The sequence below is a fragment of the Columba livia genome, chromosome 2, assembly GCF_036013475.1.
Source record: "Columba livia isolate bColLiv1 breed racing homer chromosome 2, bColLiv1.pat.W.v2, whole genome shotgun sequence".
NCBI classification, from domain to species: domain Eukaryota; kingdom Metazoa; phylum Chordata; class Aves; order Columbiformes; family Columbidae; genus Columba; species Columba livia.
The window spans coordinates 105,190,337-105,207,317 of NC_088603.1; the positions used below are offsets into that span (position 1 = coordinate 105,190,337).

The window sequence follows — 16,981 nt, forward strand, 5'->3', positions numbered from 1 at the left end:
ACCAGAATTAGTTTAGATAATACAGTGCAATACAGAAACTGGCCTTGCTCTATGCCAGAGCTCTCTAGCGGCAGTTCAGCTCACTGGTGCTAGACCTGGGATATCCTCATAATTTCCTCATAGAAAACATGCTCAGGAATCTTGGTCAGTACTTGGGAAAGCAGTCCACTATTAGTGAACATTTTATCTACAACTAAGAAAGCAAAGAGAGAATAACTCACAGCTAGCCACTTGCCTCAGAGAATCACTGAAAAAACAGAAAATAGGCACATAATTTTCCTGATGTTAGGTACAAATATAAATATACTAATGTGACAACAAATTAGAATACATTTTACTTGTGTCTTAGCTCTTATCTTCAGTACTAAATTATATTAGGATTTTATATACAAGTGTCACTGTAAATGAAAAGTGTGTCAGCAAATGGACTCTCTTCAGAGAACACAGGACTGTGGTTTTCACTAAGGCATTTGAAAAAAAAAAATTACGCTGTCTTCTATATAGCTGTTAAATTTGTACAAATGCAGCATATCTGATGGAATGGTTAAGTGAAAGATACCATAATATATCAGCACACAATGTTGGTGGGTTTTTTTTAAGATTTCAAATTCTAGTTAAAAAAATGAATAACTATTTGCCATATGAGGGTCCTACATTTTACCTAGTGGGATGCAATACACAAGTGGCACTACTGTGTTTTGCCCAGGAAGGGTAAAACCAAGGCTGCAGGAATACAAAAATCTTATACAGCAATCAGCAAAATGTGGTTTTCCTTAAATAAAGCTAAAAAAAAAAGCAAAAAAAAGTCTAAGCATGTTTACTGTCCCACTTAAAACACTAGTGTATACATAAAACTTGTATTTGGAACTAAACTTTGTATCAACATCACACAGACTCCCATATTCAAAAATGGATGTTTGAAAACCCACAGACATATTCAGTTAATTTGCCTCTGCCATGATATCCATTTTCACATAAATGTTGTAAAACTATATCTTGGTTGGATTGTCAATTATATCATGTCATGGTTGCTGTGTCAAGAAGGTGGACTTTTGGGTTGGTTTGTTTGTTTTTGGGGGAAAGTTCTGTGTTAATGGATTTTTAAAAAATATATTATTTGTATCTGATCAATTATTCTTCTACCAAACATGGAGTTACAAAAAATGGCTTTTTGGGGTTTTTGAGTATGTGCTATTAGCATTGTAATTTTTATCACTCAAATACAAATGTCTAGGTAAACATGATTCCATTCAGTAAATGGCTTGATTTATTTACTGCAGATTAAATGTATAAAGAAAGATAGGTTTCATAGCAGAGAAAAAATTAAAAAAATGAAGAGGTGTTTGAAACCCAGGAAAACATTTTTTTTCTTCTTGCTGAGTAGGAAATGGCCTCAGGTTTCACCAGGAGAAGTTTAGATTGGATATTAGGAAAAACTTCACTGAAAGGGTTGTCAGGCATTGAATCAGGCTGGCCAGGGAAGTGGTTGATTCGTTATCCCTGGAGATGTTCAAAAGACACATAGATGAGCTTCTTAGGGACATGGCTTAGAGGTGGACTTGACAATGCTAGGTTAACAGTTGGACTTGATGATCTCAAAGATCTTTTTCAACCAAACCAATTCTATGATTCTATAGTTCATATTTGATATAGAGGTTCATATTGTGATCATGAAGTCTTTGTCCTAAAAAAAAAAAAAAAAAGGAGAAGCCATAGTCCTCTCTTCGCATGGTGTCCTGCCAGATTAAAAATGGTCTTCCTTTTGAGAGTGTAGGAGATCTGTTATTGCTTCCCTCCAGGTCGTCTCTGTCTTTACTAGATGTCCCTTGCCTGCTCACCTTTCTGTTACATTCACCAGCTGCATTTCATGAGCCCAACTGAGCAAATTCCATGATTCTGCCTTCTGCTATACTCTGGAAGAGTCAACAGGCAAGCAGAAAAGTAGACTAGAACTTAGACAAGCAGTATATGCTGGTTTAGATTCAACATTTCTTTCTAATGGTTAGAAACCATTCAGAAAATAAATCTACCTTTAAATGAATGAGATGCAGAAAGCTGTAATGGTAAATTTGTAGTCCTATATTTGTTGGATTTTATTCCTGATTTATTAACTGTGGTGCTGTAAACAAGTCCTTTTCTAAACATGGTTGTGGGTAGTTGGGTTTCTTTAGTAGAAACAGCATTTATAACAGACTGTACCTATTGGATTGTTTGTAGTACTTGATCCCTTCCCATCTAGCACTCAATTTTTTTTTTTTTTTAATATATTTTTTTTTTCAAACCAACTGTATTCTGGTCATGCTTAATTGTCTTAGAGAATGAATGATTAGTTAGAATTGTTTCCATAGACCACAGCTGGTATGAAGTTAACAGTTGTGTAGCTAAGGATTTATTTTCCCCTTCAATCTTCTAAAGAATACTGTTATTTCTGAAGAATATATGTGCCCCTATTAGATATTAATCTGTCATTTTATCCTTAACATTTCTTCAGAGCAATAGAGAGAGGTATATCTAAGCATACATCTACATACACACCTAATACATACATGGCAGAAGACTGGTAACGTAGGTACAGTTTGAAGGTTATATAACTCCAAAAGTCAGTGGCAATGAATAACATTTTAGTGTGCTAAATAACATTTTAGTGTACTCAGAGAGAAAACAACATGTCTTATAGAATCATTTGGAGTGCTACTGAATAAATTGAGAAAAATGGAAAAAGAAAAAGAATCCAAATATTTCAATCAGTGTATCCCTACATGAGAAAATCTTCTTCATTTCTATTAAAAAAAAAAAAAAAGCTAGAAAACTCAGAAATTAATATATTTGTTTTATCTGGGATAAGTATCAACTTTAATTTTTCCATAAAAAAGGTATTTCTGGTCTAACTCTTTGCACTCCATCGTTTCTTCTTCTTTTCTCCTCCAGCGTAACAATACAGCTATATTGGTAAGCAGGTGCAACCGTGCGAACATATGCCAGAAAGTTTTAGAAAGTAGCTTGATTTCCTGCTGTTCCTCACAAGAAGTGAAATTTGTATTCTTATACAGAACCTAGGTGAGGAAAAATGATAAAAATAATAATTACCTTATAAAATGATGCTGTGGATATTTTATTTTAAAGGACATCATCACTGACGGTACCATGAGATTGCTGTCAAACTTGTATTTAGGATATAACCAGCTACCAACTAGAGACTAAATCAAGCTGTACAGATTGATTCTGCTGTGGCTTTGCAGTGGGAATTCAGCTGTGACTCTTGTATTGGGACAGGCTCATTAAAGACTCAAGGACAAAAAATGTTATCAGAGCCTTGTTATACTTCTTGGCTGCTATGCTTGCTAACAAGTAATTTATTTATCTCCAGTGAGCCTACTGGTGATAAAGTGGTTGCATTTTCTTATTTCCATGGGAAACTTCCATAAAATACTTTGAAAAATTTAAGAGGGGAGAAGAAACAATTTGCTATACTTCATTCAGATATCAGAAATTAGGGAAAAGGCATGAGATATATAGTATTCTAAGCAACATAAATATAGTGCTTTAAAGTGGTTTGTTTGGTTGGTTTTTTAATTGAAAATTTGAATGCAACAAAAACAGTTGCTAAGGAAATATTTTCCCTTTCTAATAGTAAATTTTAGAAGATGCCTTTTGTTTCTGTAAATTTCTAGGACTGTTTGCTAATATTACTGGTGTGCTAAAAGTCTTTTAAAGAGTTTCTGTTTTGTAATTAAAAAATAATTAATACAAGAAGAAAATAAACAGTATATATTTTTTTCTTGAGGTACTTCGGTTACACAGGTAACAGCTACAGATGGTGATGATCCTTCTTACGGAAATAGTGCCCGTCTGCTTTACAGTCTAATTCAAGGACAGCCCTATTTCTCTGTGGAGCCAAAGACAGGTACTGCAAATGATCTTGTAACTTGAAAACATTCATAAACTAACATAAAATGGATTCAAGCAGAAATGTTTTTCTTCATTTCAACACAAAGATCAACTGATATCACCTTACACTTATACATCTTTGCATAGTTCCTAGATCTAAAAAAAATTAAATTATTTCTTTCCCATAAGAAGCTGAAATTCTTTCTCTCTAGAAAATCAACAATTTACTTAACAAATTATCTTGCTAAAGAAAATAATTGGATTCTGAGTGTCCTATTCAACAAATGGACCTAGGAACGCTTCTCAGTTAAGCGTTCTATCACTTGTTATGTTGGAGAAATCACAGATAATGACACCACTACAAAATCTCAGTTTCTGAGGAAGACAAATGGTTATATATGGTAGAGGAGATATATGGTGTATAACTCTAAGATTGGAGAATGGATCTGTCATACAGTGTAGATGTTGCCAGGAGTACTAATTCCCAGTATTAGGACAGTTGTGCTGTGTGTGGTCTAGAATGTAAATTCATAATTGTGTTCAGCAATGTGTTTTATGCCCATATTATATAGTCAGATGTGGGGGAAAAAATGGGACTGTTAGATGATATCATATTATACGTTTCATTTTTAGGGGTCATCAGAATGGCTTCTGAAATGGATAGAGAAACAAAAGATCAGTATTTGGTCATCATCCAAGCCAAAGATATGGTTGGGCAAGCAGGAGCATTTTCAGCAACTGCCACAGTTACCATCAACCTCTCAGATGTCAATGACAATCCACCTAAATTTCAACAGCGTGAGTATAGGCTACTTACACTATCTGAAGTCCTGAGCAAATTTAGATCTACTGTATCTCTATTAAGTTCACAGATGGGTCTTTTCAGAACAGGTCTGTGCTTTCACTTCAGCATAGTGATTTAAAAAAATAAAACAGAACAAAAAAAGGATCCCATAAAAACACTCAAATACAAAGTGGAAAATAGAATCTATCATTACAAAAGGCCTCAGGCCTACTGTTTTTATCACTAGGCTTTGAAGACAAATGAGTTACTGAACTGTTTTCCACATAGTTTTCCCTACTCAAGCCTAAAATCTGGGCAAAAAGATATTTAGAATCATTTTCTCCCTTAATTCTTTGCTGACAGATAGGGTAAACTTTGTGGTAAATGATGTGACTTACTCTGTCCAGAGAGTTTCTCCCAGACATGGGAGCTGCTAACTGGTTTGTCAGGAAGAACTAGTGAAATGAGGTTTGAAAGTGCTGCCCTCCACTCTTTATCAATGTTGTTGGGTCTCCTTAGCTGAGAGAGGAGGACTCACAAGTGGAAAGGTTGTCATCCCCTGCCCCCAAGATGTATTCCTTGCTGAATTAGATCCATTGCTCTAATAAAAGCTGAGGGCTTTCCCCTAATCTCTGAGACCCTCAGGCTGTCATATCTACAACAGCTATTAACCATGGCAGCTCACTATGCCAGTATTTGTTTCTTTAGGACTCTACTACATGAACGTCTCTGAAGACGCTCCTGTGGGCACTACTGTAGGCAAAGTCTACGCAGAAGACAGTGACATAGGGGAGAATGCAGCCATGAACTATTCCATTGAAGGGCATGACTCAGATGTTTTTGATATAATTACTAACAATGAAACTCAAGAAGGAATTATCTTGTTAAAAAAGGTAAGACCTCAGAGACCTTCTAAAAAAATCTCTGAATATTGGAAAGAAGATCTTCAAGCAAGCTGGATGTTTCACAAATGTCTATTGCTTTGGATTCTATTATCTTCTCTTTCTTCAGGATTTGTGATTTGATTGGAATATTAGGAGGGTAAAATGAAACATCCTTTTCCTGCTGTTTACTTTTTATTCCTTGTTCCTATTACTGCTGAATACAATACTGCAGTTGAAGTATCTTAATGTTATAGCTAGCTGTGCAACACAGCGTATCCCATTGTGAGAAAATGCTTTCCCTCTTTTGTGCATCATCAGTAAAACCTTTATCAATAAATTGTACACAATATTTCCTTCCCTCCTTCTAATACGTGCTGTTAAACTTAACTAAAGGCAGAATATATTACAGTATTAGATAAACAGTGGAGATTTTGTTTTGACAGACCTTTGAAAAGACACTCAAAAAGATACCAGTTTGTGAATTCAGATATTTAAGAAGCTTTGATATTGTGTGATTTATTTTGGAATCACATGGGAAGAGGAAGATTTCTGGACCATCTGGGTCATCATCTGAAGTAATGATAGAATTTTATACTCTAGTGAAATCCAAGAGCCTAAAGAACTGAATCCTATAAGATTTAGGGGGTGTGTTTGGTTTTAGTTGTCATTTTTGTTGGTTTCTGTTTGTTTGTTTTGTTTTGTTTTTCTATTTAGATTTATTACAATTCAGGAAGGTAATTATTTAGTATTTCTTTCTTTTTTTTTTTTTTATTAAAGAAGATAATGGATGTCTAAAATCGTATTATAGCTGTGAGTTTATTAAACACACATTGTTACCTTCTGGAATTTATTTCCTTTAGGGACCAAATTTTAACATGCTCAGCCTAACCCCTACAGATTAACTGATTCACATTGTTTATGTAAGAGTCAAGAACAGTGCTCACTAACTTTACACCTATGCTAGAAATACAGGTACAAACAGAAGTAGTTATTTTCCTTAGGGCTGACATTCTACAGGAAGAATTTTTTGTACAGTGTTAACCGTAACATTAAAGCCAGCCTACATGTGAATGCAAAAAACACATAGCATAGTTAAAAGTGTTTTTAATGTTAAAAAAGGAATCTTGTAAGTAGATACTTTTAAAACATTTCCAAAAAAAATAGTAGCACTGTTTTGTCTTTGATCTCACACCACTTATTGCACTGTGTTTGATTCAAGTGGGAAGAAATAAATATTCAACATCTGTCTTTCTTTCTTAACAGAGAGTGGATTACGAGAGCAAGAGGAGGTACAGTATTCGAGCAAAAGTTATAAACAGGTACATTGATGACCGTTTTCTGAAAGAAGAACCCTTTGAAGACAAAACTGTTGTCAAAATCAATGTGGAAGATGCTGATGAACCTCCAGTTTTCACCTCGGAGAACTATGTGATGGAGATTGCTGAAGGAGCTGTGAGTGGTTCACTGGTGGGAATTATAACTGCTAGAGATCCAGACGCTGATGACTGCCCAGTCAGGTACCTAACTTAAAATGTGCACAGATCTCAAATATAAACGTAGTTGGGATTTCCAAAGGCTATTTCTGTTCCTTACCTTGGCGTATGATTACAGTTACCATGCTTTCTTGTGATAGCCTATGTTATTCTAGGTGCCATGGTTTAATCCCACTTGGCAGATAAGTCCCACACAGCCACTCACTCATTCCCCCAGCCAGTGGGATGCAGAAGAGAATCAGAAAGATAAAAGTGTGAAAGCTTATGGGTTGAGATAAAGACAGTTTAATAATGAAATTTAAAAAGAAAAAAATAAAAAAACAAAGGGAGAAGGAAGGAAGGAAGGAAGGAAGGAAGGAAGAAAGGAAGGAAGGAAGGAAGGAAGGAAGGAAGGAAGGAAGGAAGGAAGGAAGGAAGGAAGGAGAAAGAAACTAAACAAAACAAACCACCACCACTAACAACAAAAAAACCCAACCAAACAACAACAAAAATAAGAAAAACAAGTGATTAAAAAAAAAGGCAAAAAATCCTAATTGCTTACCACCATCTGGCCAATACCCAGTCAGTCCCAAAGCAACAGTAGCCATGGTCAGCCTCCACTCCCTCCCATTTTTATTGTTGAACATGATGTCATATGGTATGAAGTATCTCTCTGATCACTTGGACTCACCTATCCCAGCTGTGTCCCCTCTCAGCTTCTTGTGCACTTCCAGCCTACTTGCTGATGGGGCGGTGTGAGAAGTAGAAAAGGCCACGATGGTCTCTAAGCACTGCTGAGCAGTAAATATAACATTTCTGTCTTATCAACTGACCCTTAGCCCTAAATCTCAATATATGAGCTCTGTTTGTACACCTTTGCAATCACTTTGAGATGGGCTAATATTTTAAACAGTAGCCTGGAAGAGACTGCGCATAACAGTAGAGCTAGGGTACCTCAGCCAAACCTGTAAGTGCCTGGAGGTGGTCCAGTCCATTCCAAATAACTTAAGATATGGAGAGATGGACTCATTGCTCAGAGGGAGACAGAATGGGAGACACAGAATGGCTTCACTGGCATTTGCTCAGCTCAGCAGGACCAAAAATTTACCAATTCCCTACATCTACCACAGGTGCTTCCTAGAGATATCATATAAACAGTCCCCAGGCTTTTAATTTTGCAAAATACTTTTGCTGTTTCTTAAGGAAGAAAACAAGTAATTAATCTTTAACAGGGAGTTTATGATTAAAATATCTTCTTAAGTTACTTGATGTCACTGTGTACTGTGCAATTTAGATAATCTAGGATACAGGGACAAATGGATGAGACACAAAATAACTTTTGGTGTTAACTTAGCAGAATCCTAATAGAAGTATACATAGAGAGAGTGCTACCTATACTTACGACTTCAATGGTTTAGTCAATTTACTATGATTTTACTGTGATTTCTTTAAATAAGATTAGATAAATATATATACGTGTAATTTTTTTTTCCCTAGAAAAAAGGGCTGTTTTGTGGTTTATTTAGATGACTGCAGCTTCTCCTGTGAGACATTTAAACATAGTGCACATCTATGACTTCTTAGTTTGAAATATTTTGATGGTACTTGCTACAAAGTGAATATGTCTGCAAAGTGGTACTGGTTCCTTGAATTATGCTCTAAGTGATTTTCAAAATAGACAAAACAAATAACAAGTCATAGAGTCATCCAACCACTGGTACATAATCTGAGCTGGAGTCCTAAGTGCCAACAGGAGACAGAAAGACTTTGTCAAGCACAATTAAAGGTACAATAAAAGAGGGAATAATTGAATTTTGGAATTCCAAACTGGAATGATATTAACCTTTCAACTCTTCAAGCAGGTTTCATTTCAGTGAAATAGACTCTACTAGGAACTGTGACATATGGGGTTTTTTATATGTTGTGAAAAATACGTGTAAATATCCTTTCCATTTGAACCAATATCTTTAGTGTCTTTTTCAGTCCACCCCTGGCCTGTGACCAGTGGTTAGAGTTTAACAATTTGAATGGCAGGTATGTATGTAGGTGTGCATGTGCACGTCTGCATACGGATATGGTATCCCAAGCCCTTTCAGTGAAGACTCAGGAGCTGGACTTGTTTGCAATTGTCTCCTGCATTAGGATTTTGTACCTTACCTAAGTGACACCTCATTACAGATAGTTGTCAGTCGTTCTTTATAATGCCTGTTCCCTTGGTATCAGAGCATGTCAGCAATGATAAAATAGATTTGCCATTATACCTCCAGTTAGCTGTTAGTGTTATTCACTTCACAAGTGGCACTCTTTCTGTTTCTTTTCAACGAAGTCATTCACCTGCTGTGAGCCTGACTTAGAAGTAAGAATGAATAATGCATTTTGGATTCAGTTCACATTAATATAGATCTGAGACATGTTTAGTTTTATAAAAAGAAGAGCCTTGATTTTGGCAGCAGTGAATTTTAAATGTTTATATGTGTACATTTTTCATGACTCCTGTGTTGCTGGAGCATGCATTTATATGCATGTACCCAACTCTGTTTTCTCAGCTGACAATAGCTTTATATGCCCTTGCTTTTGATGGAACATTTCAATATTAAGGAATCTCTCTACTTTTTTTTGGTGCAGGTACTCTATTGTTCACGGCATGCATTTAAAGAGATTGTTCAGCATCAATGAACACAATGGGACAATCATTACAACTAAACCTCTGGACCGAGAGATAGCTTCTTGGCACAACTTAACTGTTACAGCCACAGAAACAAGTGAGTAAGAAATTTAAGGAACACTGTGTTTCATACACTGGGAATTGTAATTATCCTCTGAATATGCCTTCTTTTAAGTGGAGAATACATGCTCCTTTCTCGTTATATTACTGTTGCTTGCTACATTAAGAAGCATTATTAAAATGATTAGTTGAATAGAAGCAGAATGTATTTGAGCTCCAAGGTCCTGTGCTCTTTCATAAAAGATGACCTTATAAAAAAAGAAAGGAAATTGTAATAGGATCGAGATTGTAAAGCTTTCAAATTACACTGAAGCATATGAATTGCTCCTGCAGTGCAAGATCTTATGTCAAATTAGACCCCGGTTAATTTCACACTGGATTTTTGACTAGTGTGAAATTAGCCAGGGTCTAATTTAACACCAGGCAGAAACCTGTGCCTCAAATTAATTGTTAATGTAAGGCCTATATCAGTTAGACTTCTCTTCAGTGACAATTAAATCTGTGAAGCATCCTTTATATAGATTTCACTCATCAGTTTTGTTTGAAAGTCAAATGCAAATTGTCTCCATTTGTGCTTTTGGTGATCTGATTACCCTAATTCTGGAACAACACCCTAGAAAATTAACAGCTATTGATTTATAAGGCAGTTTAACAAGATTATTGTGATATTATTTAGAAAAAGATCACATCCATCCTCCAGAAGGAGAAAAAACATATGAAACTAGAGTACAATCAATAAATCAGACAGGGTTTGCCAGATACCTTTAGCATGTTTTTTTAATCCTGAATCTCAGTTAAATGCTATTTATTGCTAAGACTACTTTAAACACATATTCATAAATTTCACTGTTCCCCAAAGGGAGCATTTCCTGCACATATATAAAATATTACTGCTAGAAGTTTAATATAGGATAGCTAGTAGCTGTTTTCATTGAAATCTTTATTTGGTGTTTGGGAACTGGTAGCATTATCTTCCTTTTCAGCTTTTCTGAGAGTTTTTAAGCATTAATGTATTTTACTTCTCATGTGAAGGTGGCAGGTGTTGGTAAAATTGATCTCTCGCGTATTTTTGTCATGTCTTGAATAGCACTATGGAAACACAGCAGGCTGAATTTGGTCTGGACTTATTGTTTAGTTAAACAATAAAATAGGAAAGAACCAAATGTTACAAATTAATAAGTGTCTCCTGCAGCAAAAGAAAGTGAGTCTTTCACAGTAATGAAAGTTACTGTGGAGAGACTCAGCCCTCATTATCTTCATATTCTTGATCTTTATTTTTTTAATGATGATAAGGTCACTGTCTATAAGACTATATTCAAAAGCATTGAAGATAGGTCACCTTGGTCTGGGCATACCTGGAATGATGTATATTATGAACTAGTAGCATTTTATGCCTTGAAATATAGTCATAACACACAATGTGTGTATGAAACACTTGGTGGATGACATTGTGGCTTCTCTGCAGCCAAATCAAAATGCCATTATACTTCATCCAGACAAGATATTCATTGCAGCTGAAACATATATTGAAACTGCACTACAATAGCAACCTCTCCAGGAGCCTACTGATGTCCTGGCATTAATACAGGACACAAGCATTTTGCCTCCATTGCAATGACATGGATCAGAGATTAGTAAGAGCAGCTTGCCTCTGTTATTGCAGACTTGTGGTGTGGATCATCCTATCCTCATACCATTGAGATAGCCTATTTAAAGATACCCATAAGTAGAACTAATTCATTGGACCTTAAGTGCAAACAGTCATAACCTACAAGCTGTTAAGTCTCATTCCACTTTATGCATAAAATGATTCTAGCTCAGGGGAAATAATTTCCTATGATCAGTTTTTACTTAGTTGTAATCAGCCTCCACCTAGTAGAAGGCTGAAACATAAACATCAACATTCTAACCATGCATGAGAGCAAGAAATCCTTAAGCTATCAACTTCACTTGATACTGATTTACTGAGTCAGAGAATAATTGACTGACAATTAATTAATTCCGAAGAGGAATATCTGCTTCAGCTTTCTCTCTATTGAACTATAGATGACCAACAAAAATTCTCAATGGTAGCAACTAGCTTGATTTTACTTCAATCCTCATTTTTCTGTATGTCCACTGGAAAAGTACACTACCAGTTATAAGCAAGCTTACCCTCAAGAGACAACAGTAATTTTTCCACTGGGTTTTGCAAATGTCTTTTCACAGTGGGTTCCAGAGCTACTACACGACTACAGAACTTACAGCTCTTTGAAGGTTTCAGTCATGGGTAACATAATACGTTCATTATTTTAGTGTCAACCCACTTTGGTCATATAAACTTTTGTTGCACTTGATAACCTGTTCTCTCATATCTTATTTTTCAAGTTCTAATCTCTCTTATGGAGATTATGAGGAAGAAATTTTTTACTTATTGAAAGATCTTTAGCCTAATGTAGGACATAAGTAAAATAACTGTATTCAAAGTCTGACTATTATTGTCCCATGTAAGAGATAAAAGATAAAATAAGTGTTGCCTACTATCTTCCTCTATTGCAACCAAAGGAGTCATTCTGCTTCACCCAAAATAATAATTAAATATATACCAGCTACTTATTTCAAGAGTGGCTTTGTAATGTGTTGCTCCCTCCCCTGAAAAAATTCCCTTGATTTCAGAAAAATTAAAAACTTCTATACTGTCATCTTCCAACAACATGAGAAATGCTCTTCCTTTTCATTTAACCATATGCTGAGGAAAAAAAAAAAGGGCAAAATAATAATACAAACCCAGCAAAACAAAAAACACACAGACAGCCACCAACAAACAAAAAACCCCACAACTACAATGCAGCAACCCAAATATACTAAGGAAGTAGAAACAAGATTATTAAAAAAAAAAAAAAAAAAGATAAAAATAAAAATAAAAGTAAAAAAAAAATAAAAAGAAGGGTTATTTAGTGGAAGAAAACAGGTGTGAATGGCAGCTGTAAGCTGGAAGTTGCTATATAAATGTGGAAGAAAATAGTAGGTCTTAAAGGCAATATAGTATCCACGATTCTTACAAACAAGCAAGCTAGGGGCAGGCCAAGATAGCTGGGTCCTTCCCATTACACTTTGTGTACAACTGAAGCCACCAAAGGTATTCCCTGCCTCCTAATGAGCATTATGAAGTTTTCCTTTCCATTCCAATCCAGCCAAATCTCTGCCGTACACGTCCAATTCTGATTTAAGTAAAAGAAGTTAAGTCCTATACTCTTAGTATTATTTCTAAAAGGAATGTGTGCTACTTTTTTGTTATATTTAAAAGATAAAATGAGCACTGTTTCATTGCCTATTGTGTTATTATGGATGTTGGAATTCAACAAAAGAAATGTCATCCCACAAAGAAGTATTTTTGAGATGAGTCTGACAGATCATAAGCGTTGGGAAATTAGCACGTCTTTAATGATTTCACAAGAGGAATAGCAATGTGGAACTGCCGAGTATCTAGCCCTTTATCTCTGTGGTAGCTGTTTTTGCTGCCATTTCCTTTGGCAAAACACTCAAAGCTATCAGCACAGATTCCATAAGATCCAAGAAAACAAATGTTTGCTTCAAGCAACTGGTGAATTATACATAAAAAAGCAATGTAAGAACCAGCCAAGCCCGTATAATTTGAGGTGAGGCAGAAAGTAATACGTTTTGTTTTTCTCTTAATGGTCCATTTAACTAATTTACGAAAATGCCTTAAGGACTTCTGAGCAGGTCAGAAGCAGTTGCACCAGTCCCCACCATGAGGAATATTTTAACAACAATGATTATTCTTGTGAGTGACATACTTCTGCTTTGGACAGAGCAGGTTGGGATATTGATAGACATTTAGTATTTCCGGAATGTCTTAAAATTATTTTATTCACCTGAAAAATGCCTTCATTATGGTCCTTAATGAACAACACATCCAAGTTAATGTGAATGATTCTGTTGCAGTAAAACTTCTAGCCTACTAGAGTATTGTTACATTGTGAGTAAGGCAGACAATTCTCAGAGCTATGCAATGTGAGGATTCAATGTGCTGACAGGTGAAGGGCCCCCAGGAGGTGTTCAGTACCTGCAGATCTTCCTTGTCTTGGTTTCTGGTAACATACTTATGAACATTTTTATAACATAAACAAGTATTTTTTTTAGAAATGGTCTATAACCAACTTTTGTACTGTGAAACTAATGTAGTCAGGTCTGGCTTTTCCTTGTCCAAGATAGCTGTAGCAATGTAACCGTGTGTAAATGCAGTAAATCCGGAAATAAAAGTGCCTTATATTAGCAGAGTTTGTTTTCCTTTTCATGTGGGAATAAGTCATATTGACATAGGTTTTATATCTGAAGACACAATAATAAAGTATACTTGTACAATAGAAATAGCTTCTGTGAGTACAAAATGCCTAGAAGTAAACCTGTTGTGCAAATAATGTTTGGAACAAAACTGTAAGCCCAATCTATGAAAACTGTCATCAGTAATGCCTCAGACATGCCTGAGCAAAATCAGGCTTCTTTGCAAATGTGTGTTTGGACAGTGGATAGAGCAGCACTGTTGTTCCAAATTCAAACCCTTCTTTCTACAAGAGTCTCAGCTTCCTGTCTTGGTTAGTGTTGGGTATCAGCCTTCACATCAATTACTCCATGTGTAGCAGTGGCAGAAATATTTTGAAAGCATATGAGTTTGGGTGAAATTTTCTCACAAAACTTCAAAATTTCATAATATTACAGAAGAGGAAGATATTTTTAAGGATTTTTTTAAGGATTGTGACCAATTGTTGTGGTATCCATGATGTTAAATGATGTAAGAAAGTGTGGCCATCTCCTCCAGCCGCTCCAGCCCAGGACCTTCCTGCCCAGCCACTGGAGCCCAGCCTGGTGCTTGCAAACCCAGCACCTCTGCCCTAGTTGAAGGACATGACTGCTGCTTTCCCAGCTGCAGGTTCAACCTGGAGCAAAGCTGAACACGTGTCCCAGAGATACACACATATGCACAGAAGACACTGACACAGATGGAGTCACACAGACGGTCACAGACAAGGTGCTACATTCAGCAGAACCTACATACAGGACTCACGTAAACCACGAACACAGCCAGCCAACTCCATTCCTTGTCTTCATCTACCAGAGGCGGTGCAGGCACACACACACACACACACACACACACACACACAAAGGACACTTACCAGGTTCACAAGCACACACACACACTCACTAATCCCTTTAGTACCTGCACAGACCTTCTGGCTGTCTGGCACCTCTGGTCCTCTTACCCACTTCATGGGTCTCTAAGTCAGCAGCTGGTCCACCTTGATGCTCACTGGCAAACATACAACATTCACACACTCATCTCTCAGACACCCCACATTCACAAGTTCCCCCTGAGCATACCAGCATGGACCCCTGCCCACCTAATACTCTGGCCCAGACCTGAGGACTCCCTCCTTGCCACTGCGTCCAGCTTAAGTTTTGTAAGCAAATTATCCATGCATAAGCCCACATAAACCCAGTTTGGGGAAGATAAGGACGCTTAGCTCCTGTGCCCCTCACTCACTCCAGTAGCTGGCACTGTAGACCAGGGACACCCACAACCTCTGTTTTACACGTGACTCATCCCTTTCATGTTCCTCTATGTCAGCCTTGCTCTCCCTTCCCCTACACATTTCTTGTGAGTCCATACAAATCCATCAATTTCTGCACCCCTCTGGGTTTGGGGTGCCCCTGGTTTAGAGTCTTATTCATTTCCAAGTCCAGGCTGAACTAACTGCAAGTGTTGCCCTGTGTTTTCTGAATAGCTCATTGATTAGTATGAGGTTTGTTTCTTGTCATTGTCTCTACATTTTGTCAAGCCTGTGCCTCAGTATATTTTGTTTCTGTTTTCCTCTTTTTCTGCCTTGGTTCCCTAATTGACAAGGTCCCTGATCACATAAGGAATACATTTTCTCACACTCTAACGTGTCCCTGTCAGTTAGTGTGCCAGACCAAGTTCCCATCACTCAAGTTCTCGGTTCTCATCACTGCCCCCCTTACCATTTGTCCCTCAGGTTTGTGTCCCTGTATGTTCTTGCCTATGGCTCCCTCCTTTTCTTATTATTTCTTGTTGCACTGGAAAAGGTACTTGACCAGATACCTTTAGAGAACAAGACATCCCACTTCCATGTAGCTTTGTACATGACTCGTACAGTAAATTGTTCTGCATGAACAAAACCTCATTGGATTTTTCCAGATCAGATTTTATTTTTATGTTTAAATCAGTTTCCAACCTGGCAAATGAAACAGGGAAGAAATCTTACATTTTATCTGAAATATCCTTATATATTTCAAATTATACTGTTATTGTGATGGACTGGTGAAAAACAAATTCCCACCAACTTTTTTAAACAGAATCCCAATAACGAATGAAAATGCTCTCTTTCTTTTGATTGGGAATTCAGATAAGAATTTTTTCCCTAACCTTATAAGAACATGAAAAATCATATATAAGGTATAGTTGAACTTACTAAAAAGATTTAGAATAAAATGTATCTGTAGATCTTAGTAATTATTTTCTTTTCTGAAGAATTCAAGTAAAATTTTCTAATGTTCACATTACTTTAAAATGGACAGTAGATTATTTATAATTCTTGATTTCTGTCTTCTTTTAACCATTAGGAAATCCTGAAAAAATTTCAGAAACAAATGTGTATATCCAAGTTCTTGATGTCAATGATCATGCACCAGAGTTCTCCAAATATTATGAAACTTTTGTTTGTGAAAATGCAGTTTCTGGCCAGGTAAGTGTGAAGGAGTTAGCTATCAGTTTTCTGATTACAATGAAGATTTGATCTGAGATGTTACTATTTATCATAATATTATTTTGGTACTGTGAGTATAGGCTGTACTTAATCAATTTACAAAATTGTTTTTTTTTGGTATATGCATAGTTTGAAAATAAAATTTCAGAAGACTGGCATACATTTCCCCCCCTTTAAAACAAAATTAGTACACTTCCTTGTTTGTCTGGCAAAACAGGTAATAGAGAAATACATGCAGAAACTTCCGGGGGAAAAACCAACCAAACAAACAAACCAGACCAAACCAAACCAAACCAAACCAAACCAAACCAAACCAAACCAAACCAAACCAAACCAAAAAAACCCCAACCAACCAAAGAAACTAGCATAAAACATGGATTTAATTGCAGTTCATGTCACAGATGTAAAACCTCTGTAAAACTGATTACATTTACACCAACAGTATA

The 16,981-nt window shown here is 36.3% G+C and overlaps 1 protein-coding gene across 9 annotated transcripts in view; it reads left to right on the forward strand.

The window, feature by feature from the left end:
• CDH19 (cadherin 19) overlaps positions 1-16,981 on the forward strand; it is a 110,804-nt gene that overhangs the window by 75,617 nt on the left and 18,206 nt on the right. For 7 of the 9 annotated variants that reach the window (XM_005498713.3, XM_065053063.1, XM_065053059.1 and 4 more), the window contains 6 exons: positions 3,785-3,904; positions 4,522-4,686; positions 5,381-5,565; positions 6,820-7,073; positions 9,654-9,790; positions 16,393-16,514. In XM_005498713.3, coding sequence (XP_005498770.2) covers positions 3,785-3,904; positions 4,522-4,686; positions 5,381-5,565; positions 6,820-7,073; positions 9,654-9,790; positions 16,393-16,514 — 983 coding nt within the window. Of the gene's footprint in view, positions 1-2,928; positions 3,058-3,784; positions 3,905-4,521; positions 4,687-5,380; positions 5,566-6,819; positions 7,074-9,653; positions 9,791-16,392; positions 16,515-16,981 lie in introns of all 9 variants that reach the window. The other 2 variants (XM_065053060.1, XM_065053061.1) reach the window with 1 other exon arrangement.